The sequence below is a fragment of the Platalea leucorodia genome (assembly GCF_965183815.1).
Source record: "Platalea leucorodia genome assembly, chromosome: 5".
NCBI lineage: Eukaryota > Metazoa > Chordata > Aves > Pelecaniformes > Threskiornithidae > Platalea > Platalea leucorodia.
In genome coordinates, this window is record NC_138827.1 from 14,976,173 (window position 1) to 15,001,899 (window position 25,727).

General features: G+C 59.3%; 2 protein-coding genes across 7 annotated transcripts in view; one reads left to right on the forward strand and one right to left on the reverse strand.

Annotated features, from left to right (window-relative positions):
• Window positions 1–7,291: 7,291 nt before the first annotated feature.
• Window positions 7,292–16,802, forward strand: FSCN1 (fascin actin-bundling protein 1; the record flags this gene model as incomplete). Its single annotated transcript, XM_082314737.1, has 5 exons — window positions 7,292–8,114; window positions 15,270–15,426; window positions 15,917–16,038; window positions 16,332–16,499; window positions 16,600–16,802. 5 exons carry the CDS (start codon window positions 7,292–7,294, stop codon window positions 16,800–16,802), a joined length of 1,473 nt encoding a protein of 490 aa, XP_082170863.1.
• Window positions 16,803–20,659: 3,857 nt separating this feature from the next.
• Window positions 20,660–25,727, reverse strand: part of RNF216 (ring finger protein 216) — a 137,783-nt gene continuing 132,715 nt past the window's right edge. For 5 of the 6 annotated variants that reach the window (XM_082312710.1, XM_082312707.1, XM_082312706.1 and 2 more), the window contains exons 16-17: window positions 25,099–25,168; window positions 20,745–24,434 (exon numbers count right to left, since the gene is read on the reverse strand). In XM_082312710.1, the coding sequence (XP_082168836.1) occupies window positions 24,115–24,434; window positions 25,099–25,168 (390 nt within the window). In that variant the 3' untranslated portion in view covers window positions 20,745–24,114. Of the gene's footprint in view, window positions 20,678–20,744; window positions 24,435–25,098; window positions 25,169–25,727 lie in introns of those variants that run through there. The other variant, XR_014228254.1, reaches the window with a different exon arrangement.

Sequence of the window (25,727 nt, forward strand, 5' to 3'; positions counted from 1 at the left end):
GATGCCCCCCCCAGCCCAGCACCCACAGGAGGCAGGGGAGGGCTAGGTGGGAGGTGCAGGGCTAATCCCCAAAGGCCCTGTTCTTAATCCTGACTAATGGACTCTTTTCACCATCAACAATGGAGTTATCCATCTGGAAGGCCCAGAAAGGCACAGCTGGCGAGGCAGTGCCTAGGCAGGGAGGTTTGACCCCCCCTCATCCTCAGACCACTGCCTCCAGCCCTTTCCCTGGGCCAAAACCCCAGCCCCCACCTACCCCGGTGCTCCCCACTGGGGGTGTGGGTGCATGCACTGCTGCAGCCCTGCATCCTACCCCAGGGTGCCCTGATACCTCCACAAAGGAGTCAAAAAAACCCCTTACCTCCTTGCAAGCCACAGACTGTAAAAGGTTTCTCCCTGCCTCTCTCAGTCCTTTATAGGGATCCCCAGGGCTTCCCAGCTGGCTCCTATTACTGCTCCTATTATTGCTACCTCATCCTTAAAGAGATGGGCCCCCTGCTGTGCTCTGTGGGTGTTTGGGGGGGGGGGGGGGGAACCCCCCTGGTCCTGTTAGGGTTTGGTCTTGGTTTCTCTCCAGACTGAGCCTCAGCCCTCTTACCTTGCTGGAGGGGTTTGCACACAAACTTGTGTACCCGCAGGGTGCGGCACCTGAGAGGACAGGGGTCTCGGCGCCAACCCCCTGCAGCAGCATCCTGCAAAGGGTGCCCATGCACTCATCCCAAAGCTGAGCCTCCAGCAAGATGCTGGGATGATGGCAAACACATGAGTTGCTGCCGCCTCCTCCTCATCCTCATCCCCCATCCTGGGTGGCTTCCTCCTGGCCTGCTTGCCTTGTCCCCTGTTCTTGATGTCCATCCCTGCCACCCTCTGACTCATCTCCAGCTGTTCCAAGGCTTCTCCATCCCTCTTACGTCCTCTTTGGGATGCGCTGTGTGCCACCCCAAGGTGAGGACGGAGCCAATGCGTTGTGTCTGATCACAGCAGTGTTGTGTGGGGATGGGGACTACCATCCCAGCCATGCTCAGACCAGCTTTTCGGCACACTGTGGGTTTGGAGAGAGCAGCCATGCCCTGGGGATTCAGGCAGTGCTGTTCCTCTGCCCATCAAACCCTTCGGCAGCCCCGGATGAGGCCATGAGCGGAGGCGGTGCTGGGGCGATGCATCAGGCATGGTGCACCGGCTGCAGCAGGAAACATGGATCTGGGCATGAGTGAAAAACCAGAGCAGAAAGGAGCTGCTGTCGCAAGCTGAATCACCTGCTCCGCCTGGCACTGCCGAGCGGCTGGGACTGTGTTATTTTGGAGAGCTGAGTGGGCAGATGCTGATAACACACTTTCTTCTTCCCTGCAAATTCTTCCGTGCTGACTCCATGCTGCAGCAGGGAACTAAAAGCAGGGATGTGCGCTGGGCGGTGGGGCTGGCACTGAAGTCTGCTTCTTGGGCCCCTGGTTTGGGTTGTGGCTGCAGCTTCTGCGCTGATGGGTGCAAGCTGCAGGCGAGAGTTGAGCACATGGAAACTCGTTGCACCTCTGGGCAGCGGCACAACCGTGGCTTCCCCCGGCATCACCATCCTGCTGCCAGGGACTGACCTGACCCCGGCCCTGGCCGAAACCTCCACGCTGGAGCAGCCCAGGGGAGGATGGCAGCCGGCATCGCCTGCTGCTGGAGCCTCCTCTAAAGTGGTTTTGGGGATAAAATTCACCGCCGGGCTGCATGTGGGCAGCCAGCAAGAGACAAACACACCGTGACAGTCAGCAAGAGCCTCCCCCACTCGTGTCACGGCAGGGCTGCTGCCACATCGCCCATGGGCCAGGGAGGCACTGTGGGAACCTGCCATCACATGGACACGGCTTATTTTTCCCCCTAAAGGACTAGAAAAAGCCCCCAAGGCTCTCGCACCCTCCACTCACAAAATGTGCTGCGTTTTGCTGCAAGACAGGCAGCAAAGAATGGACACATCCCTATTTTTTTTTTCCCTGTTTTTTTGGTCTTTTTTTTTTGAAGGCTGGAAAGCATCCCCTGCTATCTGATTATTTTGGCCCACGAAATGCCCTGTGTCTCGCATGTGTTGCTCCAGGCACTTCCATGGGGTTATGGGTGCCTTGGCAGAGCCCCCAGGGACCAGGCAGGGCTCTAGGTCCAGGACAAAGAGCATCGTCCCCGCCACCGAGGTTAAGAACTGCTACACAAAAGGTCTTTTAAGATTTCTTAATAAAATTCATTCTCCTGCTGGATGAACCAGGGTCCGGCCTCCATCCCATCTCCGTGAGGTCCTCAGGGGGAGCTGGAGGAAGGGGCAGGTTTTTGCCTTAGCTTCTGATAATGTAAAAAACACACCAGAAAACAAGCTCGAGCAGGAAGAGAGGGACAAAGTCCCCAGGCCCAGGGCTGCCCGGCCATACATGCTTTCCCATCCACTTTCTTCCTTCATTTGTTTGAGGCTTGACTATGCCCAACACCCAAACCTTTTTAAACAGTGCACTTCAAGCATTTCCCTCTCTTATTACACTCTGGACACAATTAAATTAGGCTAACAGGATAAACCTGGCTAATAAAGCACCGAGCAAGCACCACGGCTGGTACCACGACCACTCCTAATGGCTGCGAGACGCAGGGACGTGTCTGAGCCCCGACGATGCTCCGCTGCCATCCCTTGCTTCCCGGGTCATGGGGCTGGGCAAGCCCCCTCGGGGCAGCATCCCATGGGAAAACTCCCCCGGAGCGCGATCCGCTGCTCCGAGCCCCTCTCTTAGGGCTGCCCTTTGTTTTCCCTGGTGCTGCTGCTTTTTTTTTTTTTAAATACTGCCTAATACAATTTTAATGAGGCCGGGGCGCCTGCCAACTGTCGGGAGAGCCGCCGGAGAACCTCTGCTGAGCTGCCTGGCGGCATACGGCAGCGAGGCCAGGGCAGCCGGGCACCCCGGGGTGTCCCCAGTGGCCCCCAACAGCGGCAAGGGACACATTGGGGACCCCGGGGAGATGCAGCCTCCAGCCAGGGTTTTGGGGCTCTGCCTGGGGCTTGCTCCTGGCCTCGGTCCAGCGGTCCCTGGTCACCAGCTGGTTTTGGCAAAGCCCTTTGTCCCACGAGAAGACAGCTTGCTGGGCTGCACAAGGTCACCCCATCCTGCACAAGGGCTCCTGTTGTCACCAAGCCCTGTCCCGCATGGAGACGGAGGTGGCTGGAGAGGTGGTGGCCACACAGCAATGCAGTCCTCAATCTCTGCCAAGCCCCTCCATGGTGTAAGGGGGGTACCCGCATTGGGGGGGCTTCCCAGGCCAGCCTTGGCCATCTCGCAGCCACTGCTACCACCACAAGGGACATTGACACCCCCGGGACATCTGTCTGCACGTGCCAGCGACACCAAGCCAGGGTTTGCAACACACAGGGGTCCCAAGGGAAGCAGGTGGCCGTAAGCCAGCCTGTGTTCCCCATGCCATCACGGTGCCGCTTGGATGAAAACCTGCAAGCAGCCCCCTCGCAGCAAGCCCAAAATGGCTGCACCAAGGACAAGGAGGGCTCAGGCCAGGCTGGTGGCTGAGATGTGGCTTGAAGCCAGAGGACAGCCGCGCTCTGAGGGAGGGGTGACCCAGCCGCACCGGCTCCGGACACCCCGTGACACAGCCATGCCCAAAGGGGCTGTGTGTGCCGGAGGAGAGGAGAGGGACAGACACACAGCCCAAAGCATCCCCCGGCTGCTGCGCCTCGGCCTCGTGCCTCCGCCTCCACGCTGCCCCTTCACCCAGGGATGTCTCCTGCTGCCCTGGGATGGCTCCTCTCTCCTCCTGGGGGACACAAGGATGAAACAACCCGCTGCACCCCCATAGTTCTTCATCAGACATTGCCGTACGCTGCGTTTGCCAGCTCTGCCCCCCTTCCAAGCCCCTCGTGCGGGTCGTTGGCACCGTGCCGGTGTGCCCTGCAACCTGCCCTCCCTGCAGCGGCCCTGGCCGCCAGTTCTGCGTTCAAGCCCGATTTCAGGAGCTTGACTAAAAGCCCCGGGATTGCTTGCAAACGAAGCCAAGCTGCAACAAAAAGCGTCCAGGCAAGCATGAAAATCCAAGGGCGTTTCTGTGCCTGAGGCAGGCAAGACAAGGGTCACTCCATGACCGGGGCTCCTTTTCTCTTTGCTTTTCTTTTTTGGAGCCGGGGTTTATTTGAAGTCCCAGTGGGTGAGTCACGCAACCCCTCCAGAGGGGACACGGCCGCGCTCCGGAAAGCCCTTGTCATGGATGCCGTGCGCCAGGGATTGGGTCTCCTGCGGGAGCGGCGGTGGGAGGGCTGCAGGGGGGCTGGCCTCAGAAGCGTTTAGTCACGGCGGCTTGCAAAGACGACGGGAAATGCAATATAGAGAGGGAAACCCATCGCCTTTCTTACTGCTCCCGCGCACCCGGCACGCACGAATGCACTTGGGAGACAGGGTTTGGCCGCTGCGTCCCCAGGCTGGGGAGCACTTTGCCACCACAGTGATATGTGGGGACGTCTCAGACAGTATCTGGGGCTCTTCCACCCCCCCCCGAGCACGGGGTGCAGGCAGGCTGGGTGCAGGCAGGCTGCCCGCTCAGCAAGGGCAGGCCCCACTGAGCCAGGCAGTGCCAGCTATCCACGCTGCACTGCTGGGCGGTGGGGAGAAAACAGGGCGGGTTTTTTTTTTTCCCTGCATAATTGCTTTTTTTTTTTTTTTTTTGTCAAGCAGAAAAGCCATTTCTTTCTCAGCCTCGCCACCATCTGCCTGCTGTGTCAGGAGAAGGCAGATCCCGGCAGCTGTGGGCCCGGGCAGCTGCTCGGCCTCGCGGCCGGGTCCTAACGCCCGGGTGCTTTTAGCAAGAGGAGCAAAACGGCTTTGCGAGACAAATGCAGTTCTGCCTCGCTGGAGCTGGGGGGTGGGATTTGTTTCCAACCCAGCTGAGAGGCTGTGGAGTTGGTTCTGGTTGCAAATGGTCGGCCTGTCTGTCTGTCTCTCCGGATTTGCAGGGCTGCGTGGCAAGCACAAGCATAGAGCAGTTCTGGCTGAGGCATCCAGGAAAACAAACCCCATCCAGAGCTCTCCGGTTTCCCCGGGGGCAGTTGTGCCAGCCTGGAGGTGGAACAGTGGCTCTAACCAGTACGGCCAGTGCAGAACCAGTGGAGCGTGGAGGGCCTGGGGAGATGGGGACTGGAGGCAGCCCTGCCCCGGGGGGGCTGTGAGCCTGGGGGAAGTCTTTGTGCCAGCCAGCCCTGAGCACACCCCGTCGCACCCTCCCACCTGCACCCACACTCCAGCCCTTCCCTTGTCCCGCTTCAGCCGGGGCAGGCGGTTCAGCTCCCTGATCCACCTGAAAAACATCCCGTGGCCCTCCCATCCCTCTTTCTCCCATTTTCTGTTTCTGCACGTTTCCCCAGCAAACAGCTCGTTTCCCCCAGCCAGCTCCCCCCTGCCACCCCAGCCATGCTCCTCTTTATCTGGGTTCGTTTCCATGTTACAGACATGAGAAGTGTCCCTGTCCCCAAGGAGCAGCGGGCAGCACCCTTCCAGGGTGCGGTGCCTCCCCATCCCGGGGCTGGCCCTGCCGTACGTGCGACTGGAGCATGGCCTCAGACGTGCACAGCAACGCTGCTCAGCTACACCCTGAGAAATGGCCTCGAAATACCCCCCTTGCACAGGAGTGCCTGTGTTTTGCTTCTGGCTTTGCTGGGGGAATTCAGATTCCCCGGGGCCCAGATGATCCAGCCTCACTGGTGCCTGGCACAGGGTGCTCAGATGGCTCAGAGATTGCGGGGGGGCCACAGCATCGTTCACCCTTCTCCCCTTCTGTCCTGCAGGCCTGCAGCGTGGCCAACAGCCCCGGGGGGGAGCAAAGGGGTGCAGAGGGGGTGCTACAATGTAGGAGGAGTCTTGCAGTGGGATGGGGATTTGCAATGCTGAGGGATTCTTGCAATGCAGGAGGGGGACTTGGAGTTCAAAGGGGTGTCTTGCAATGCAGGGGGTGGTCTTATAATGTGGGGGGGTCCTGCAATGCATGGGGGGTCTTGCAATGTGGGGGTGGGTCTTGCTGCTCAGGGGGTGTTCTTGCGATGTGGGGGGTGTTCTGCAGTTCAGCGGGTTTCTTCCTATGCAAGGAGTGGTCTTGTTATACAGTGGGGGTCTTGCAATGTGTGTGTGGGTGTCCTGCAGTTCAAGGGGGGCTGTTGCAATGCAGGGAAGGGTCTTGCCATGCCAAGGGGTCTTCCAATGTAGGGGAGGGTCCTGCAATTCAAGGAGTCCCCTGCTATGCCAGAATGAGTCTTGCCATGCAGTGGCGGCTTGCATTGGGGGGGGCTGCAATTCAGTGGGGCTCCTGCAATGCAGGGAGGGGTCTTGCCATGTGGTGGGATCTCACAGTGTGGTGGGGGATCCTGCGATTCAATGGGACTCTTGCAATGCAGGGAAGGGTCTTGCAATGTGTGTGTGGGGGGGTCCTGCAATTCAAGGCGGCTCCTGAAACGCAGGGAGGGGTCTTGCCATGCAGTGGGGGCCTTGCAATGCAGGGGTGTCCTGCAATTCAAGGGGGGTCTTGCTATGCAGGGAAGGGTCTTGCAATGCAGTAGGGTCTTGCAATGTGTGTGTGTGGGGTGTCTTGCAATTCAAGGGGGTTCTTGCCATGCAGTGGGGACTTGCAATGTGTGTGGGGGTCCTGCAATTCAAGGAGGCTCCTGCAATTCCAGGAGGGGTCTTGCCATACAGTGGGGGTCCTGCAATGTGGGGGGGGTCCTGCAATTCAAGGGGGCTTTTGCAGTGCAGGGAGGGGGTCTTGCAATGCAGTGGGAGTCCTGCAATGTGGGGGGGTCCTGCAATTCGAGGGGGCTCTTGCAATGCAGGGAGGGGTCTTGCAATGCAGCGGGAGTCCTGAAATGTGGGGGGGTCCTGCAATTCGAGGGGGCTCTTGCAATGCAGGGAGGGGTCTTGCAATGCAGTGGTGGTCCTGCAATGTGGGGGGGTCCTGCAATTCGAGGGGGCTTTTGCAGTGCAGGGAGGTGTCTTGCAATGCAGCGGGAGTCCTGAAATGTGGGGGGGTCCTGCAATTCGAGGGGGCTCCCGCTGCGCCAGGAGGGGCCCTGCCGCGCCGCGGGGCTCCGCAGCGATGCGGGGGGCGGCGGGGGCGCAGCGGCGGCGGCCGGGGCGGCCGGAGGGGCGGCGGGGAGGGGGCGGGCGGGGGTCGCGGCGGGGGGCGGCCCCGGCGGCGGGGGGCGGCGCCGCGGCGGCGGGGCTATAAAGGCGGCGGCGGGGCGGGCGCGGCGGCAGCGGCGGTCGGTGGCGGCGGCAGCAGCGGCAGGATGACGGCGAACGGGACGGCGGAGCCGGTGCAGATCCAGTTCGGGCTCATCAACTGCAGCAACAAGTACCTGACGGCGGAGGCTTTCGGCTTCAAGGTGAATGCCTCGGCCGCCAGCATGAAGAAGAAGCAGATCTGGACGCTGGAGCAGGACGGGGAGGACTCCAGCGCCGTGCTGCTCAAAAGCCACCTGGGCCGGTACCTGGCAGCCGACAAGGACGGCCGGGTGAGCTGCGACAGCGAAGAGCCGGGGCCCGACTGTCGCTTCTTGGTGGTGGCTCACGGCGACGGGCGCTGGTCGCTGCAGTCCGAGCCCCACCGCCGCTTCTTCGGCGGCACCGAGGACCGGCTCTCCTGCTTCGCCCCCGCCGTCTCGGCCACCGAGAAATGGAGCGTCCACCTGGCCATGCATCCCCAGGCCAACCTCTACAGCCTGGCCCGCAAGCGCTACGCCCACCTGGGGCCTCGCCGCGACGAACTGGCCGTGGACCGCGACGTGCCGTGGGGCGTGGACGCCCTCATCACCCTCCTCTTCGTGGAGCAGCGTTACAGCCTGCAGAGCTGCGACCATCGCCTGCTGCGCTGCGACGGCCGCCTGGTCCCCGCCGCCGAGCCCGGCACCGCCTTCACCCTCGAGTTTCGCTGCGGGAAGGTGGCCTTTCGCGACGGGGAGGGTCGCTACCTCGCCCCCTCGGGACCCAGCGGCACCCTCAAGGCGGGCAAGAGCGCCAAGGTGGGCAAGGACGAGCTCTTCGCCCTCGAACAGAGCTGCCCGCAGGTCGTGCTCCGGGCCGGCAACGACAGGAATGTCTCCACCCGGCAAGGTACGAGGGGGTGGGACACGCACACGCACACCTCGGCCGCCCCGAAGTCGCTGGGGGGTCGCCGCCCCGGGGTGCGCCCCTGCATCCCTCCGGCATCGGCATCCCTCGGGCATCGCCGCCTCCGCATCCCCTGCATCGCCCCAGCATCGCCACCTCGGAGTGCCCCCCCCCGGCAGCCCCCCCTCCTTCCAGCATCCCCTGCCTGCCTGCAGCAGCACCCCCACAGGGTGCCCCCCTGCATCCCTCTGCCATCGCCTCTTCAGGGTTTCTCCCCCCCACGCTTGAACCCCCTCTCACACGCATCCTTACACCCCTCCCCTGAAGTCACCCTCTCCCCAGGGCACCCTGCTGCACCCCTCCGGCATGGCTGCCCATGGTCCCTCCCCCAATCCCTCCATCATCATCCCCCCGCACCCCTCCCACATCCCTCTCCCTTCCCCCTCCAGCATCGCCTGCCTGGGGGCCCCATCCCTCCGGCACCCCCATCCCTGCAGCATCGCCTCCCCAGGGCACCCTGCATGGGGGAGGAATGGTGAGGGGCCTGCCTTGGGGTGCAGGCATGGATGGGGGGGCTGGGGGGGGGCGGATGGGGTCTTCCCTTGCCGTGAAGGAGGCAGGGCTGCCATCCATCGCCTTCCTACCTGCGGAGCTCATTGTTCACCCAACAAAGCCTCCATCAAACTCCCCCTTCCCCGAGCATCGCTGAGCCGTGCGCCCTGCAGAGTGGGGCCCCGTGGGGCTGTAGGTCCCCCCGTGGGGCTGCGTTCTCCAGTGGGTGAGGGGCTGGGTGCCGCCCACCCCCCTGGCCTTGGCAGTGTTACACAAATGGCTTCACCAAAACGCCCGCGTCGAGCCGTGACGGCACAAAGGCCGCTGTTCCTCCGCACCCGCTGCGTCCCCTCCGCTCGCCGGAGAGGCCACCGCGCCGCCGGCCTCGAGCGTCGTGGCCACACGGCGCAGCTCCCCGGGCACATGGCCGCCCGCCCGCCTTCGAGCACCCAGCGTGCATCCTGCCCCCCCAGCTTGAGGGGTGCTTGCTGGAGGACGGGGGTCCCCGCTCTGCAGGCAGGGCGGTGCTGGAGGTGCACGGCTGCCTGCCGCGGCCGGGCTGGTGTGGGAGCCCCGGGGCACATCACCGGCGTGCCAAGTCAGGCCGGCGCACGCCGGGCGCGGGATGGGTGCGAGCATGTCTTGCTGCAGCAAAGCCTGGAGGGACAAGCAGCGGGGAATTTTTTTAGTGTGTATATATAATATTTCAAGGCTGCAGCTTAACTCTCGTCCATGCCTGGGCAGCTCCTTGCAGGGAGCTCACTGCCTTTCTCCTTTCTGAGAGCAAATCCTGCGCTGCAAAGCAGCCCCTTTAAAAAAAAAAAAAATGCTTGCAGAGATGGGCAGTGGGGACTATTTACCCAGGCGCAGGGGTTTGTGGAAGAGGAGGAGGATGGCAATGGCGGGAGGCTGCCGCTGCGCCGTGGGGGAAGGGCTGCTGCAGCCCTTTGTCACCGGAGATGGGAAAACCAGATGCGGGGGGGAGCTGTGCAGGCTGGGGTCCCCCATGGTGGGATGGGATGGCGGTGGGGGACCCCATGGCGCAGGCGGGAGCTGGCGGACCCGCCGGCTTTGTGTGATTCGGAATGGATGGTGGGTGGGAAAGGCGGGGGGGCACAAATCTCCCCAGCAACAGGGGGCTCTGGGCTGTTCCCAGCCCTTTTCCAAGCAAAACACAGCGGGGAGGGGTGCGCTGGGGCTGCACATCCTCGATTAAGTCCGTTTTGGCCAGAGAAGCCATTTCTACCCGGTTTATCCTGCCCAGCAGCAGCAAGAGGCTGAGAGCTGCTGCTCTCTGGGGCTTGCCTTCCCTTCTTCCATCGGGAAAGAGCCTTGTCCCAAGGTTACCGAGAAGGCAGCCGAAAAAACAGCTGTCGGAGGAAGCGGTTGCAGACAGCCCTTTCCCCCTGCCGAGCTGATAAGCGCCACGCTGCTGGCAGATGCGCCAGAGGCCGCCGGGGATGCGGGATGTGGGCAGGGAGCGGCTGGGGCTCGGCGCAGGCTCGTGGGAAAAGGCAGCTCGTGCCCGTGTGGGGTCGAGGAGGGAGCAGAGATGGCAGTGGCTGTCCCCCCGCTGCCCCACGGGAGGAGCGGGGATGGGGCCACGGGGCTTTTGTGGCTCCCCTGGCTGGGAGCTGGAGCTGGTCCAGCCTTGGGACAGCGCTGTCCCACGAGTGCCGAGTCAGCTCCTGGCTTGGAGCCTCCTCCCTGTCCCTGGGATGGCCGGCGTCACCATCCCCTGCACACAGGGCACTGGGGACCACAATGCCAGCAATCCGGGGGAGGGACATGAGGTGGGTGCCAGCCCTGCCTCCGCACTGGGGCTGGGGGTGGCCCTGGCACCTCTCCCCTGCCTCCAGCTGCAGAAGGATGGGGTCCCTGGGGAGCCCTGGGCTCCGTGAGAGCCCCCATCTCCCCATTGCACCTTCAAACGGAGCCGAGTCGGGGTGCTGCCAGCAGAAAGCAGCCTCCTCCCTGGTTCAATGGCTCCTTTCTAGCCCCGGCTGCGGCAACAAAGGGCCCTTTGTGGGCGCGAGGGTCCCGGGGGCAGAGCGCTGGCGTCCTCCCCGCTCCGCTGGGCCCCTGCCAGCCCCCCGCCCAGCCGAGGTGTGCCGCCTGCCTCCCCCACCCTGATGGGGCGAGAGGATGGGCTGACTTGGGAGTGAAGCATTTTGGGAAAAGGGGTCTGGGGAGGGGGGCGAGCAAGCAGTGCGGTGACAGGAGCACGCCTGGGCGTGCCAGGTTGATGATGGGGAGCTCTGCTTTGGGGCCAGGAGTCCTCCGGGCATGGGGCGGCTTGGTGCTGGCTGTAGCCGGTGGCCCGTTCTGCCCCTCCGATTCATCTCGGTGCCACAGCGAGGTGGGGAGATGTGGCTCCAGGGCCAGGGGCACAGCTGGGGGCACGTAGGCTCGGATGCAGGTTTTCATCCAGAGATGCTGAGTGGCGTGTTGGTACTTGGTGATACCATGAAGCCACAGGAAATCCATAGGGAAGGAGAGGAAATCCATGTTTCACCCCCACCTGTGACCCCCTTGCAGAGCAGCACCTCCAGCAGAGGAGCTGCATGGTCCCTGGGTGCTCCAGGCTTTGCTTTTGGACAAAAACATGCTTGGATTTATGTACGGGTGCAACATAAGCCTGTCCGAAGGGCAGGATGAGACAAGTCTTGGGGCACTTGCATGGCTGCAGCGTGGGATGGAGGGTGCCAGGGCTCTGCAGGGAGACTGGACCCGACCTGCACAGGCAGAACTGAGTGCAGCCACCCTGGCTGCTGGGGCACGAGGACCCAAAATCCTGCCCAGCCACCCACAAGGGCTCAGGGTGCTGCCGGCGCTCCCTTGGAGGGAGACAGGCTCAGGTTTTTTCAGGCATAACCGTGGGTTTTTTGGAAAGGAGCCTCTTGGCCGCTGGGGAGTTGGAGGATGGGAAAGGTGCAGCCTCCCGTCTGCTCCTGGTGCTGGGCAGGGCTGGCAGCTGCCTGCAGGCCCTGCCGGCTCCCAGCCATATGAAAGGCAGCAAGCAGAGCCCGTGTGCAGGCAGCTCCTGATGTGTGGGTCTGCCCCCCTTGGGTTCGGGCTCCAGCTGGCTTGTCCCACCAGTTGGCCATGGTCCTCCAGGCTCTTGGCCTCCTCTCCATGGACTGTGTCCCACTGGGTCTCACCAGCATGCCAGGACGGCTTGTAGGACACCCTCTGCGTGAGCTTAATATAGAGGGAAAGTCTTTTGCATGCTGTAGATGTCCCCCCATGCTGGGACTGCAGCCCCTCACGGCTGTGGAGGTTGGCACAGCCACAGCAAACTGCTGCTCCTTTAGATGGAGAAGCTTGTCTCTTTGGGAGATGCGGGAAGGCACGTGCGTGCTCTGGGATGGCCATGGTCCTCCATGTTCATCTGCTCTCCTGGGCTGGAGAGTAGCGAGGGCTGGGGCATCAATCCTGCAGACCTGAGGGGTTGGCAGCGGCTGGAAACCTTGGCAGCTGAGGACTTGGGAAGCCCTTTCCTTCCCCAGCACTGGTTCTCCTCCCCATCACCCTTCCCCGGCTCTCCTCTCCAGGGACCTCCAGCCCAGGGGCTTTGTTTGGAGGGGGCTTGGTGTTAGGAAGCCCTGGGGCGGGAACTGCTCCCACCTCCAGCCTATCCAGCCTCCCCAAGACCCTCGTAGCAAACCCGTGTTGCAGATGGAGCTGGAGGCCATCCCACATGGGGAATTTTTGGGGGCACAGGCGTGCCTCCGCTCTTGCCCCTCCCAAAGTGCCTCCCAGCCATGGCGTGCTCGCCCCCCTCCCGCCTCCAGCTGTAATTAGCAGCTTTGTCAAGGTCAGGCAGAGTCCTGCCGGCTCCAGACTGTAAATTTACCAAGAGCGGTAATTAAAGCGTGATTGGAGCGGCAGTGGCTCGGCTGGGCGCTGCGGGAGACGCCAGCTCCCTGCAACAGCCCTGGGCTGCAAAAAGCAGGGGTGGTGGCTGGGGGTGGCTGGAGGGACAGCCTCTGTCCTCCGCCACCGGGAGACAGGGACATCTCTCTTGGATCTGCCATGGTCCTACCGCCGCTGACCCCCCAAACCTCCTGCTCCGGCTCAGTTACAGCCCTTTGAAGCCTCCTTCTGCCCCAGCTGTAATTGCATTCCTTTCTGCTGAGTCGATGTAACCCAACCCAGCCCTGCTTTCGGGGAGGGGGCGGTGGGAGACCCTCCTGCCGCCGGGCCCTGCGAGGCACCGGGGAAAGCCAGGCGGGAGCGTGGGCAATCGCATGGCGGCGGGGTGGGGGGAGGCTGGTCGGTTCACTGTGCTCCTTAGTGGGCGTCTCTGGGGGAGAGGGGACGTGTCGGGAGGCCCCATCTCTGGTCCATCCAATCCTGCTCTGCGGCACAAGGCGTCCCCCCCAGGCTCTCCCCATCGCCTGCAGGTCAGGGAGATCCTCACCTAAAAGCCTGCTTCCCCCCCCCCCCCCCCCCAAACCACAGCCGCAGCTCTTGCAGGTTTGGAGGTGTCAGCAGCCTTGGGTGGAGGGCTGCATCCCCTCCTGCATCCCAGTCCCTCTCCAGGAGCCCCCACAGAGCCCCTCTTCCCCCTCTCTCGCTCGGCTCCGGCGAGCAGGCAGTCGTAGGGCTCTCAAGAGGAGCTGGAGCAGCCTGCCGCAGCGCTGCTTTCCCGGCGGGGGTGCAAAATCAAAACCAAATGTTTCCACCAACCGCTGGCTCGGCCCCCGGTAGCCCTGGGAAGCGGCGAGAGTGGGGCAACCACACAAGCCAAGGGCTTGGCTGGTGGGGCCAGGGTTGGTGGCCGTGCAGCCACCCCTCTGCCCCCCGCGCTGCCCCAAGTACCCTGGGGAGCAAAGCAGGGGGTGGCTGCATGTCGGTCAGGAGCTGCAGAAGGTGCTGGAGGATGCCTGGCGGGAGAGGGGATGCTGCGAACAGGCAGCCGTGTGGCAGCCATAGGGCAATTTGGGCATGGGAGATAAGATTACAGCCAACAAAGAAAAACCTTCAAAGCCTAATCCCTTTGGGAAAGGTGGGAGACTGATATGCAAAGCAGAGGCTGCTCCCTGGGGGCCACTGGGCACCGATGCTTGTTTGTTTGGAGATGCAGACGGGGTGATGGGAAGCCGCCAGGTAGCTGTGTCTCCCCAGCTGTGGGATCTGGGGAAAGACATCTCCATTTCCAAGGCCCGTAGCTGGTGTGTGGAGGTAGATGGTCCCTCCCCAGGTGGGTCAGCACCCGCTGGGTGCAGCTGGTAGGACTTGCTGGTGGCTTTCCAGTGCGGAAGGGCCACCAAGTCCCTGAAGTCGTCCCAGCGACCGTGTAGTGTGGTACTGGAAATCCCAGCAGCTGAGAAACTGGGAGGCAATGCACCATGGAGGTGCAAGGGGCTGAACACGTTGCCAGTCCTATGAGCAGGTTCTTGGCTCCAGGAAAAGGCAGATTTGGGCAGAATGGTTGCACGCACGCTTTGCATCCTTTCCAGGACCAGGTGCGTGGTTGGACTCGAGCCTGTAGCACCCATGCAGCAGGGGAGGGACGCGGGTGCTTTCTGCTCTAAAAAACTCATCTGGTTCTACTAAACCATGGTCTGTATTGCTGTCCGCTCCTGGGCTGCTCTCACTGGTTACCCATGCCCCACTGGTGGTACTGGGGCTTGTCTCCACTCATCCCAGCTGTAGGTAGGCAGGGAAGAGCGGGGCTGAGCACCACACCTCGGCTCCCTCCCCGAAACCCGGCATGGCAGCTCAGCCGCTTTGCTTTGGCTCCAGGCTATGGCTTGTGACTCGCATCCCAAAAGTATTTTTAGGCAGAAATCCACCAAGCGGGAGAGTGCTGGAGAGGATTTGGCCCTGCTAGCCCTGACTAAGCAGGTTTGCTTGGGCTCAGTGCCTGTGGGTGGATGTGCACGTGGCCGGGGGGGCTGGCGGTGGCCCCAGGACTGTGGCCGGTGGCCCTGGGACTGGCTGCATCCACCTCCGAGGCTGCCGGGAAAAATTGCTGTCTCTGGTCCCTTTGGTGTAGGGACAGGTCATCCTGGCTGGCAGAGCTGGGGGACAGGCTGGTGCCGATGGTTTTTTGGGAGCCAGGGAAAGGCTTGGCTACCCCAGAGCTTTCCTGAGCCTCCTCTCCCTGCAAACCTTGCCGCCCCAACGGGTTGTGACAATTTATGGATGAAAAACAGTGCCACGGTCCTTAAACATGCCACGAGCCAGGGATTCATAGGTGGTGTGGTGGCCTCTGCTAATGGATTGAATAACCTGGCTGTCACCTTCGGGGAAAAAACTACAGCCCTTTTCAGTGTGAAATATCTAAGTTGGCTTTTGCTTGGTGCTTAATCGTGATGGAGCTGGAGAGTCCTGAGCTGAAGCTCATGGCTGCCTCAGCTCAGGCCAGCCCTCATTTATGGCCTTAACACTTGAGTAGCCAAATGAAAACCTGGATTTGAACCCAAAGTGCCAGAGGGGAGATGTGTACGAGGGATTTGGGAGTCACCAAAGCTCACCCAGGGGAGCAGGAGCCCCTCTCAGTTGGGTTTCCTGGGCTGCCCCCGCACCCGGACCCGCTGGAGGTCGGTTGGGGTCCCCCCCTGGTGCCGCTCACCTCCATCTGCCTCTGCCCCGCAGGGATGGACCTCTCGGCCAACCAAGACGAGGAGGGTGACCAGGAGACCTACCAGCTGGAGATCAACAAGGACACCAAGAAATGCGCCTTCAGGACCTACACTGGGAAGTACTGGACCCTCACCTCCAACGGGGGCATCCAGTCCACCGCCTCCACAAAGTGAGTCCCCTGTCCCCGGCGGCTCTGGGTCACGCCTAGGCTTCGGGGACCTCTCTGCGTCTCCCAGGGGAATCTAAGGGGGATTTTCCAGCCTAGGCGCTTGCCCCAAAATGCTTTCCAGTGAAGGCAGTGAATTCCCCGGAGAGTCGGGGCCGGGTTGAGAGGCTTGCCGCCCACGATGCTCAGGAAGTCCCTCGGGCCACGTAATCCTGGCCAGCTGGGGCTGTCGAAATGCTTTACCCTGCAGTTCAACCCTATGCTAGCTGAGAGCCAGGCGGAAACCCCAAAAGTGCATTTGGCTGCCTGCCTGCCTCCTGCCTGCGGGGCGAGCACTTCCCATTGGGATGGCCACCACGATGTGGCTCATCCCGCAAAAATGGATCGAATCGGGGTCTCCCGATCCAGCCATGGCCCTTTCCGAGCTGGTGGGGTGGCACCAGCAGGGTCTCCGTCTGTCGCATCCCGCTGACTGCCCTCTCTCCCCCCACAGGAACGCGAGCTGCTATTTTGACATCGAATGGTGCGACAAGCGCATCACCCTGAAAGCTGCCAACGGCAAGTACGTGACAGCAAAGAAGAACGGGCAGCTGGCGGCCTCCATGGAGACGGCGGGTAAGGGACCGGACCCCCTTAGGGACCCCTGCCCCTGCGCTGGGGTGGCAGGGGATGGACAGTTCCTCCCCAAGCCAGGCTCCTCTTCTAAGCAATGGTCAGGGATGCAGGCAATAAGTTTTTCTTAATGGCCGCACCACTTCAGGTGCTGCGGGATGGGGGGACAGATGGGGTGGGTGAGAAATGGGCCGGGGGCACAGCCCACCCCACCCCCCACTGCTGCCTGCCAGCCACGGGGTCCGGGCTCTGCGCCCCCCAGGCTGCTCTCACGGCCCCTCTCCCTTCTGGCACAGGTGAGACGGAGCATTTTGTGATGAAGCTGATCAACAGGCCCATCATCGTCCTCCGCGGTGAGCATGGCTTCATTGGGTGCCGGAAGGTGACCGGCACCCTGGACTCCAACCGCTCCTCCTACGACGTCTTCCAGCTGGAGTTCAACGACGGGGCCTACAACATCAAGGGTGAGTCCCTGGGGGTGGGTACAGGCTGGGGGGGTGATGGCCATTAGGTTCCCTGTGGTAGCTCACAGGGCCACCTTGTTCCTTCTCCCTCTGCCTGCAGATGCCACTGGGAAGTACTGGATGGTGGGGAGCGAGTCGTCCGTCACCAGCAGCAGCGACACCCCCGTGGACTTCTTTTTTGAGTTCTGCGACTATAACAAAGTGGCTATCAAAATCAATGGCAAATACCTGAAGGGTGACCATGCTGGGGTCCTCAAGGCATCTGCTGACGCCATTGACGCCTCCACCCTCTGGGAATATTAATGCACTTTAGCGTACCTCCCATTGCCAACTTTTCTTTCCCCTCCTCTGTCCTTTTTTCTTTTGGGTTTTGTTTCTCCTCTCTGTAAAAGGATTTTCAGACTGGCTTGCCCTTCCCTCCTGCCATAGAGTCGGTGCATTATGTGGGAGGTGGGTCTCCATAAACCTCTGTAAGAACTGGAAAAATGATGGGGCAGCCTGCCTATAGCTTCATAGAAGGGTCTGTCTCTATCCTTCCCCCCCCCCGCCTCCTTCCAGGTTTGCTGGGCTTGGAAACTGCCGTACCCCCCTCCCGGCCCCAAGCATCACCTTAGGTAGTTTATTTTCCTCCTCGATTGAAAAAAGGGAATAAGATCGCCTCTGTGCTCGCTTCTGCCATATCAGCGCTGGCGCCGCCTTGGTCTGTGCTGCCAGCATCCCCCCGGAGCACCCGTCCCATCTCGCCCCACTCCAACCAGGGGCAGAGCGATGCTGCTGGGCTCAGCCGGCTCCTCCTGGCCGCTTCTCTCTGCTCCTGGCTTTCGGGGCAGGATTCATCCCCAGCTGAGCCATAAGAGGTGACTTTGCATATCGCAGCATCCCCGGGGACAGGGCTGGCATATGCCAGCACCCGTCCCTGCAGTAGGGCCAGCAAGCTGCCCCCCCTCCCCCCCCACATGCACCTGGAAATTATTTTTTTAGGGTGATCCTGTCTGGAAAGCCTCAGCCTTTCATCTCACGGAGCCCCGCGCTCCTTCTGTCCCTCTGCCCCTCCTTGTGCTTCTGGCTCTGGAGGAGCAGCGCAGACCCCGATGGTGGGTCCAGCCTGGCAGGCGCCTGCCCCGAGGCTGGTCCTGCTGCTGTGCCTGGGAGGGGCTGGCGTGGGGGGGACACGGAGCAAGCCCGTGCCGGGCGGGGGGCTTCATCCAGCCCACCTCCAGCGCTGGCGGGCTTTGGTCCCTGCAGGAGCCTGGCTGACCGATACACCCCCCCCCGGCTGGCGGCTGGAAGCATAAGCAGATTTTGGTTTACAGAATAGAAAAGTTCCTTAGCAAACTTTGCACAGTGATATTTGCTCAGTACCTTTGTTTTTTTTTTTTTTTTTTTTTCTTCTCTCATAAAATACTGGAACAGTGATGTGAATCGCTGAACACCTAATGCTGAATTAGGAAGCGCCCGTCCCCCCGGGCTCCCTTGAGGAGGGCAGCTCCCGGTCCCGCTGCTGCCGGGGCACCTGGGCTCGGCTCTCATGCCATCGCAACCCTACTGGAAAAAAAAAGAAAAAAAAAAAAAAGACCAAAACAGTATTTTTGTTAGTCTCTATTTATATATGCTCTCCATGGCACTGTGTTACCAGCTGTTGTCTGTACTAGGTCTGCATTAGAGTATAACGCTGTTTGTAATGGGTGATGCTGACGTGTTCGTTAGGGTGTTGAAAGGCACTTTATCCTTTGGGGCCTTCCCGGGGCCGGTATTTGCTCCCTGCAAACACACCAAGGAGCCTTTTCCCCCGTGGGCCCCCGCTGGGGAGGGAGCGCTGGTCCCACCCCACCCCACGCCAAGGGTGCTTGCGGCATCGCTGCCGTGCCAAAACAGGGCCTGGTCCCTATTGCCGGAGGCAAGGTAGGGGCTCGTCAGCCTTAAAGCCATGTGGAGAGATAACCCTCCGTAGGAGCTTGGTGCTAAACTCAGCCGGGAGAGCGAGCGACCCGTCCCCTGCCAGGGGAACAACTCCAGGCCGGGGTCCCTCGCCGGCGCAGGGGATCCCGGCTGGGACTCTACCTCGGCTCTGCGCTCACATCCAGGGGCTGCCTGCGCTCGCACGGGCACCGCACGCCTGCCCGGGGACCACGATGCCCCTCGAAGGACCAAGTGTCTTGATGAAGCCCTGAGTGACCCTGTGACTTGGCACCCACCTCTCGCTGGCCTTCACCCCCCCCACGTCGCCTCCTCCCCGTCCCCCGTCGCAGTTCGAACCATGTAACTCCCGCTCCGGCTTCTTCCGTGTGACACTAGGTCAACATCTCTCCTGTCTCCTCCTATCGGGTGTCGTGACTCTCTGAAAACATCTCACTCTGAAAATTTAAGTTTTGGGTTTGTTCGTTTTTTTGGTTTTGTTTTTTTTTTTTTATTATTATTTTTTTGTAAGTGCCATTTGTATAACTTAAAAAAAAATAGCTTCAAATGGAGAAAGATGAATAAAAAATAAAACCTGCATTGGGATACAAGCAGTGGTGTGTGGTCTGTCGGGGCGACCGCGGCTGGGGCTACAACAGCCTTTTAATGAGAGGCACGAGTCTGAGCATGGAGCGTTCGGTGTGGAGGAGCCCTTGGGGCCAAATTGCTTCACAAAGCTTGAGCTGGTTCTAGAGGGCTCGGATGAGTTGGTGGGAAGGGAATGGTGACCAACAGGCTCATCTCCACCGAGCGGCACCAAAGCTGGCTGGAGGCTGGGTCACCTCTTGAGACGCACGGAGCGGCCCTAAGCCACCAAAGGCACCGAGCCCACGGGCAGCTTTGAGGACGGGTGAGCTGTGCGTGGGTCAGGGAGATGCACCAGCAAACCATCTCTCCTGCAAAGCAGCTCTCCCACCCTTGCAGCCAGGAGCAAAGCCGCGTCCCCTTTCAGCCTGGCAGCGCTGTGAAGGAGCTGCTTTTTCTCCCCCTGGCTCAGATATTTCCCCCCCATGCAAGGGCCCTGAGGGGGATGTGCCCACCGGGAGGGGAGCAACGGGGTGCTGGTTGCAGGTGCATGGCATGGCTGGGGTCAGCAATAAAGCCCCTCCTCTGCTCAGTGATACGGAAAACGGGAAGATAAAAAAACAGCTAAGGACGGGAAGGAGGTGGGAAGCCCATCTGCTGCAGCTCAGCCCAGGCCAAAACATGGCGTCCGGCCGGAGGAGCCGGGATGTCCGGGATGTCACCCCAGCCCTCCCGAGACAGCTGAAACCAGCCCTAAAACTCAACCAACCCACGCAGGTTTGATGCTGGGGCCAACCTCAGTTTTGGCTATGAAGATGGGGTGCAGCACGTGCTTATGGAAGGGCTGGCGGCCAACTCCATCCCCCGGGCTGAGAGCAGCCAGCCCCTTCGCTGCCCTTCATTTCCCACAGCCCGGCTTGGCACCTGCAGGTCACCAACGGGCTCCTGTTTGGCTTTTAAAATCTAAAGCTGGTTTGCTAGAAGCAAATTTTGGGAAAGAAGGGCTGCACAGCCCCCCCAAAGCACATCCCAATTAGGACAGCGGGAGGGCATTGCCAGGAGGGACCTCCAGCTTCAGACATGGGTTTAAGCACCGCAGCAAGGGCCGAACGAAGGAAGGATGTTCGTTCCTTACTATAAACAGGGCGAAATTAAGGCTGTGCAGGAAACGCTGAGCAGCTCTGATTGCCACGCGCTCGCCCTCGCCCCCCCAGTGACATCCGTGTGTGCACAAGCAAACCCGGCCACGACACCCGGCCGTGACACCCGGCCTGGGGAGGAGGCAGGAGGAGGTTTGCTGTGCGACCGGGGGTGCCCGCGCAGCGAAGGGGCTCCGGAGCTGCTGCGCCGCGGCAGGGAGGACCCTCACCCTTCCCACCTCCCCCATTTCCTTTTGCTTTTGAGGCCGGATTCTGTATTTACCATCGCTCCTGCAAGCGCACATCCTGGTTTCCATTTAAAGGAGCGACTGGAAACCATTTTCTATCCCGTCCAGTTTTTCCTCAGGAGCATGTGGAACACATTAAGCTTTTCCAGAAGGGTCAAATGGGTTTTGCCTTGCAACTTGCAGAGTTTTCAATCGTGCAGGCCGAGATCTGGCAAAACAGTCCTGCCTGCTTGTCCCTGCTCCCTGCTGCTGCCTGTCATTAGCCCCAGCACCGAGCCGGCGCAGTTGGGATGGAAGGATGATGTTTCGGCTGTAATGAAAGCACAGAGGTAAAGGCCAGAGTGCACAAATTTATTTACAAAAATTCAAATTACAATATAATACAGGAACTTTTTACACACAGAATATTAGAACGGTTTACTACCAGAAGGTAAAGAAAAATATTTTTTGTTTTGTTTTGTTTTTTTTAATAAACCACCTATTTATTTTCAGCTATTGTTATACAAAGTTGCAGAACATGCACATCTTTACAGGGTTTCTTTCTTTTAATATAATGTTTTGCTAAGTGCAAATACTAAGTTTTTCTCTCCACCTTTAAGGCAAGTAAAATGGGACACTGCAATTAACCATAAGAAGTACCTGTTATGGGATCAGTCTGGGCACAGCAACCTCCCTGTCGCCTTTTAGAGGACAAATGGTTTCAAGAACCGCGAGGCGGGAGGGAAAACGGGATGCAGGAGTTGGAGACCGGATCGTGGATGGCTCTGGTGGTTGTGCAGTAAGTTTTGATTTTTTTTTTCCCCCCTTTTTTTCAATAAATCAACAGAGACCCCAAGCGCTATGAGAATCCACACCTCAAGGTCTCTCAGGTTAGAGGGGAGGAGCAGCCAAGTGCTTTGGCTGCGGAGTAATTTTCAGTGAAATGGGTGTTTCCTCAGGGAGAGAAGCAGGACAGGAGCCCAGCGTTGCCGCAGGGCCGGGTGGAGGGCTAAGCCCATCGCTCGGGGCTGCTGGGTGCGGTGCACCTCCGCACCACAGACCAAGCACAGATTTCTCTTCTCTCAGACACAAATAAGCTGGTGGATTTGGCAGGGGACATGAGGACAGTGGTCCTCTCCCCCTGCATCTACCGGGCTCCTCCAGGACCAGACTGTTGCACCATGGCAGAAGACGACCCTCACATCCTAACCACAAGGATGGACCACGGACACCAACCTCCCCTTGCCACCTCTGCCCAATGCTTCTCCATCCCTCTTGCTCCATCTCTGCACTTCCCTCTGCCACGGCTTAGCTCTTTACACCCGTGCATCTCTAGTCATGCACCAAAAGATGCGATTAGACCATTATTTTTGCCAGTGCCCCCAGCCGCGCAGCTCCATGGGACACTGGAAGATGTCATGCCACGTTTACTTCGTCATTTGGGCCACCGGTTCAGCAGCTGAGCTGTGCCCCGGCTGTCCAGCCCACCTCCACTGCCTGACCCCCCGCTGCACAGGCGGGAGCTGGAGGACAACCATCAGCACCCCACCAGGGAAAGGCACACGCTTCAGAAAGCCTGGAGGGCTCATCCAAGCCGGCCCTTGAGCCCACGAGATCCCGGTTACTAAAAACCCAGGATTCTCTTTCTGCAAGGGGAAGCCACTCGCGCTTCCTTGGACCTGGGTCCATTTTCTTGCCACCTGCTAACACGGTGAACACAGCCCTTCCCAAATCCAATGGGACACCCTGCTCCTGGCTACTGCAGAAATCACTCAATGCAAGCCAGGATTTAAACCTGGCTAAAACCCAGCTGAGCAGCAAGCGATAAGCTCCTGCAGCCCCTAGACTACTTCCAGAAATAAATTAAAATTAAAAAAGAAAATGATAGCCACGAGGGAATACCACTTGGTTATTGATGCTAGAGAGACCACGGCACTGAGGAGCTGGAACAGAGTACTCCGCAGGGTACGTTCAACCCACAGGCAATGCCCGAGAGGGGAGAAATTGCTGACTCAGCTCCAAAAAGCATGGAAGTCCCCTCTGGGAGACCCTCCTGGGGACAACGGTCCCCAGATGCTGTCCTGGACCATGGCGGAGGCTGCCTCTCTCCGGGAGCATCCCACCGACAGCCCCACGCCCGTCACTCACTGCACGCCCGAGGAGATGCTGTGCTGGGAGCAGTTAGAGAGGCCTGCAAGCAAGGGTTTGGCAGACGCTGCAAGGCGGAGGCAGGGAGTTCTACCTGAAAAACAAATAAAACCAAAAGACACCTAGATGCTCAAATACAGGGGGGAATAACAGGAGGGGCAGCGCAGCAAGCAGGATGCAGCCCAGACCAAACCACTCAGGGAACAGCAGCACAACTGGGCTGCTAAAAGCCAGCCCAGCATTTCTGGGAGGAGGTTTCTTCCCCACTCCAACCATTTTCTTTTCTAAAGGGGGCCTGTACCAGAGAGCACAGCCAAGGGCTGTGGGGAAAGGGCTTTGTGCCAATGCTCCTCCCGCAGCCCAGCAACTACCCACCCCCCCTGCGCTTCTTACAAGGAAGTTTTGCTTTTCCTAAACCCTCGCTTCCTAAGCCCAGCCATACTCACGTTTGCCTTTTAACACGCTTTTCAGAAGCCAATTAAGCTGAAACACACATTTTTCAGAAGTTATTAAGCACCGCAGAAGCAGCCAGCTTCCTGCAGCACAAGGCTACAGCTGCCCATTTGGTTGCAGGGGGTTCGGCTAAGGGGGCTCCCGGCTCCCCGCTCCCTGTCTGCCCAACTACAGGGGTAGTTCCTAATTTTTCTGCCACAGCACACATCACTGCCTACGCATCTAACAACCAGGTATTTGCCCAAGCAGTTTTCGCAATGAAGGGTGCAGCTTAGGCTCCGGGTGTTTCTACCAGCTGTTTGACGACTGCTGGCAGGGGAGGATTTGGGATGCCAGATGAGAAGAGCAAAGCAAAGGCCACGTTTTGGAAGCTGAGAGGCACCCACCTCGGGGGGGAAAAAAAACTTGAGCCTTTCAAAGGGGACAAGTTCAGTTCAGCCAAAGATTAGGGTGCCCGAGTCTTCTGCTACTTTCTAAAGCCCTGAGACAGAACATGGCCCCAGGCTTCCTACCGAGCTCTCAGCACCGAGATGGCTGCTGCATCCCCTCACTCCACTTGCAGAGCGAGAAATGCTAAAAACCACTAGATCGACTTGGTTTTGAACAATTTATTTCTGCTGGGAGGTGCTAGCAGGTTACAGGGATGCTGGAGAACATGGGAACCCCAGCCTCGTGCCTCTCCGCAGGCAGAAGGTTAGGGCAGCTGACTCCTCTGATCTTGTTCCTGAAGGTCTTATTCAGATGCCAAGTCTCTCCTTCCTTCCCCCAAGACTCACTTGACTGTGCAGCAGCTGCTCTGGCCAGCAGGAAGGTAGGATTTTTGGAAAGTCCCCAAGAAACGGCTGCATCCCTGTGCTCCACAAAGTCTCACTTTCCCTCCCAACAGCTGCCTGAACAGGCTTTGTCAAATCAAAATATTTGGATGCTCAACATAGGGAGAGACTGCTTGGAAATGCAGCACCAAGCCCTGTTGCAGCACAGGTTGAAATGTTTGATTGCAAAGGTTCAGAGAAGCTCTAGAGAAGGGTGCAGTGCAGGTACGCGTGAGTCAGAGCAGGTGCCCTTGCAGCTGGCTAAACCAAGAGGGGCTGGAGCAGGAAGGGGGGCGATGTTACTGGGGTGGCTTTGCCCTGCAGTGACTCTACGCCAAGTGCTGTTTGAACCAGGTCAGAACCGGTGTCGAGGCTGAGGGCCAAAGTGCATAGGCAAGTTGTGCTCCAGCTGAACATTGATCTGGGGAAAATCATAGTTCACCCTCATGTTAGGCAATGGGGGGACGTAGGGGGCAGGGATAGGGCCGATGTTGAGGGGGATGTTATTGTACATGGGACGGACAGGAGGGAGTGGGAAGGGAGGGTGCATGAAGGGGTAAGGGGGCATCCGAGGTTGATGGAGGTTCTGAGGAACAGGTCTGGGGATGACTTCAATTCTCTGGATTTTCTCCATGGGCTTTTCCGCAGGAGGGCCGATCCGCTTGAAGCTGTTCTCTGCAGAGGGAGGAGAGAAAAGAACCAGTCATCCCACAAACGAAAACTCACCAAGCTTGGTCCATGGTCTGACATTTGCAATTGGCATCTTCCATCCCCAGCATGTTCCTTAAGCATGCTCTCTACAGCATCACTGCTTGCCCCCTCCACGCTCCAGGCCCCATGGAGCACAGCACTAGCTTTCCAGGTTGGCTCCTTTCATCCATACCACACCACAAAGGGGGAACACCTCCCTTTGCAGGGATGTGGAGCAGCCCCTTGCATGCCCCTGTACTCCCTACCACAGAGCACAGAGGTTATGCTGCCCTTCAGTTACTTTGCCAAGCAGAGAGGAGACAGGCCTGTACATCCATGACACCCGGCGCCAACTGAGAGCTGGACACAAGCCTTGTGCCTCCCCATGGTCCCAGCTAAAGCCTGCAGGCAACAGCACTTTAAAGCTAGACCGGTTCCCAGGAGGAACAGGGCAATGGCTTGCACTCCTCTCTGGAGCAAGATTCGGGTGATGCTTGGTGCAGCAGAGCAATGCACAGAGAAGCCTGCAAGCAGCCAGGTGGCTGGAAGAATCCAATGAAGATCCACAGACTTGTCAGTAGCTGGGAACCCTGTGCTCTCCTGTCGTCCTCAGTCTGATCTCAAAGCACAGGTAAGGACTGTGACTTACCTCCATTTTTCTTCCTTTGCTCCTCTTCAGCCTCTTTCTGAATCTCCTGGATTATCTTCTCATCATCTTCCTAGAAATCACAGGAGTATCAAGAGTCAGTGGGCTAATTCCTGCTGCAGCAACCTTCTGTTCTCTCAATGCTGCTTTTCTTTTCAGCACGTTTGTATGCAAATAAAAAGGTAAATGCAGCTGAATTGTCTTCATTTGGGGTTGACCCAGGTTTAGTCAAAAGCAAGGCTGTGATGGAGGACTGCACGACAAGCAACTTGCACAGAGCCAAGCCTACTCTGTGGAGTATGACTAAGAGGCCTAGATCAGCTTTCCAGGGAGATCAGTGCTAAAATTCATTGACTTGATGGAAACCAGAGAACTGCAACCCAGCTCCGCCCATCTGAAGAGTTGCTGGAGAGCTGTTAATCTTTTAAATGGCAATAGTCTATTAAATATTTACATTATGCTAGCACTTCTAGAGTTTTTGGCCCAACAGCTAGAATTAACACAACTTAAATCCTGGCTCTAGTAGCTAAACGGTGCCGTGACAAGGCCATTTAGATCTTATCTGTAACTCTGAGAAGGGCATAAATCGCAATATGTTTCTTTAATGTCTATCTAGAGGTTATAGCAAAAAT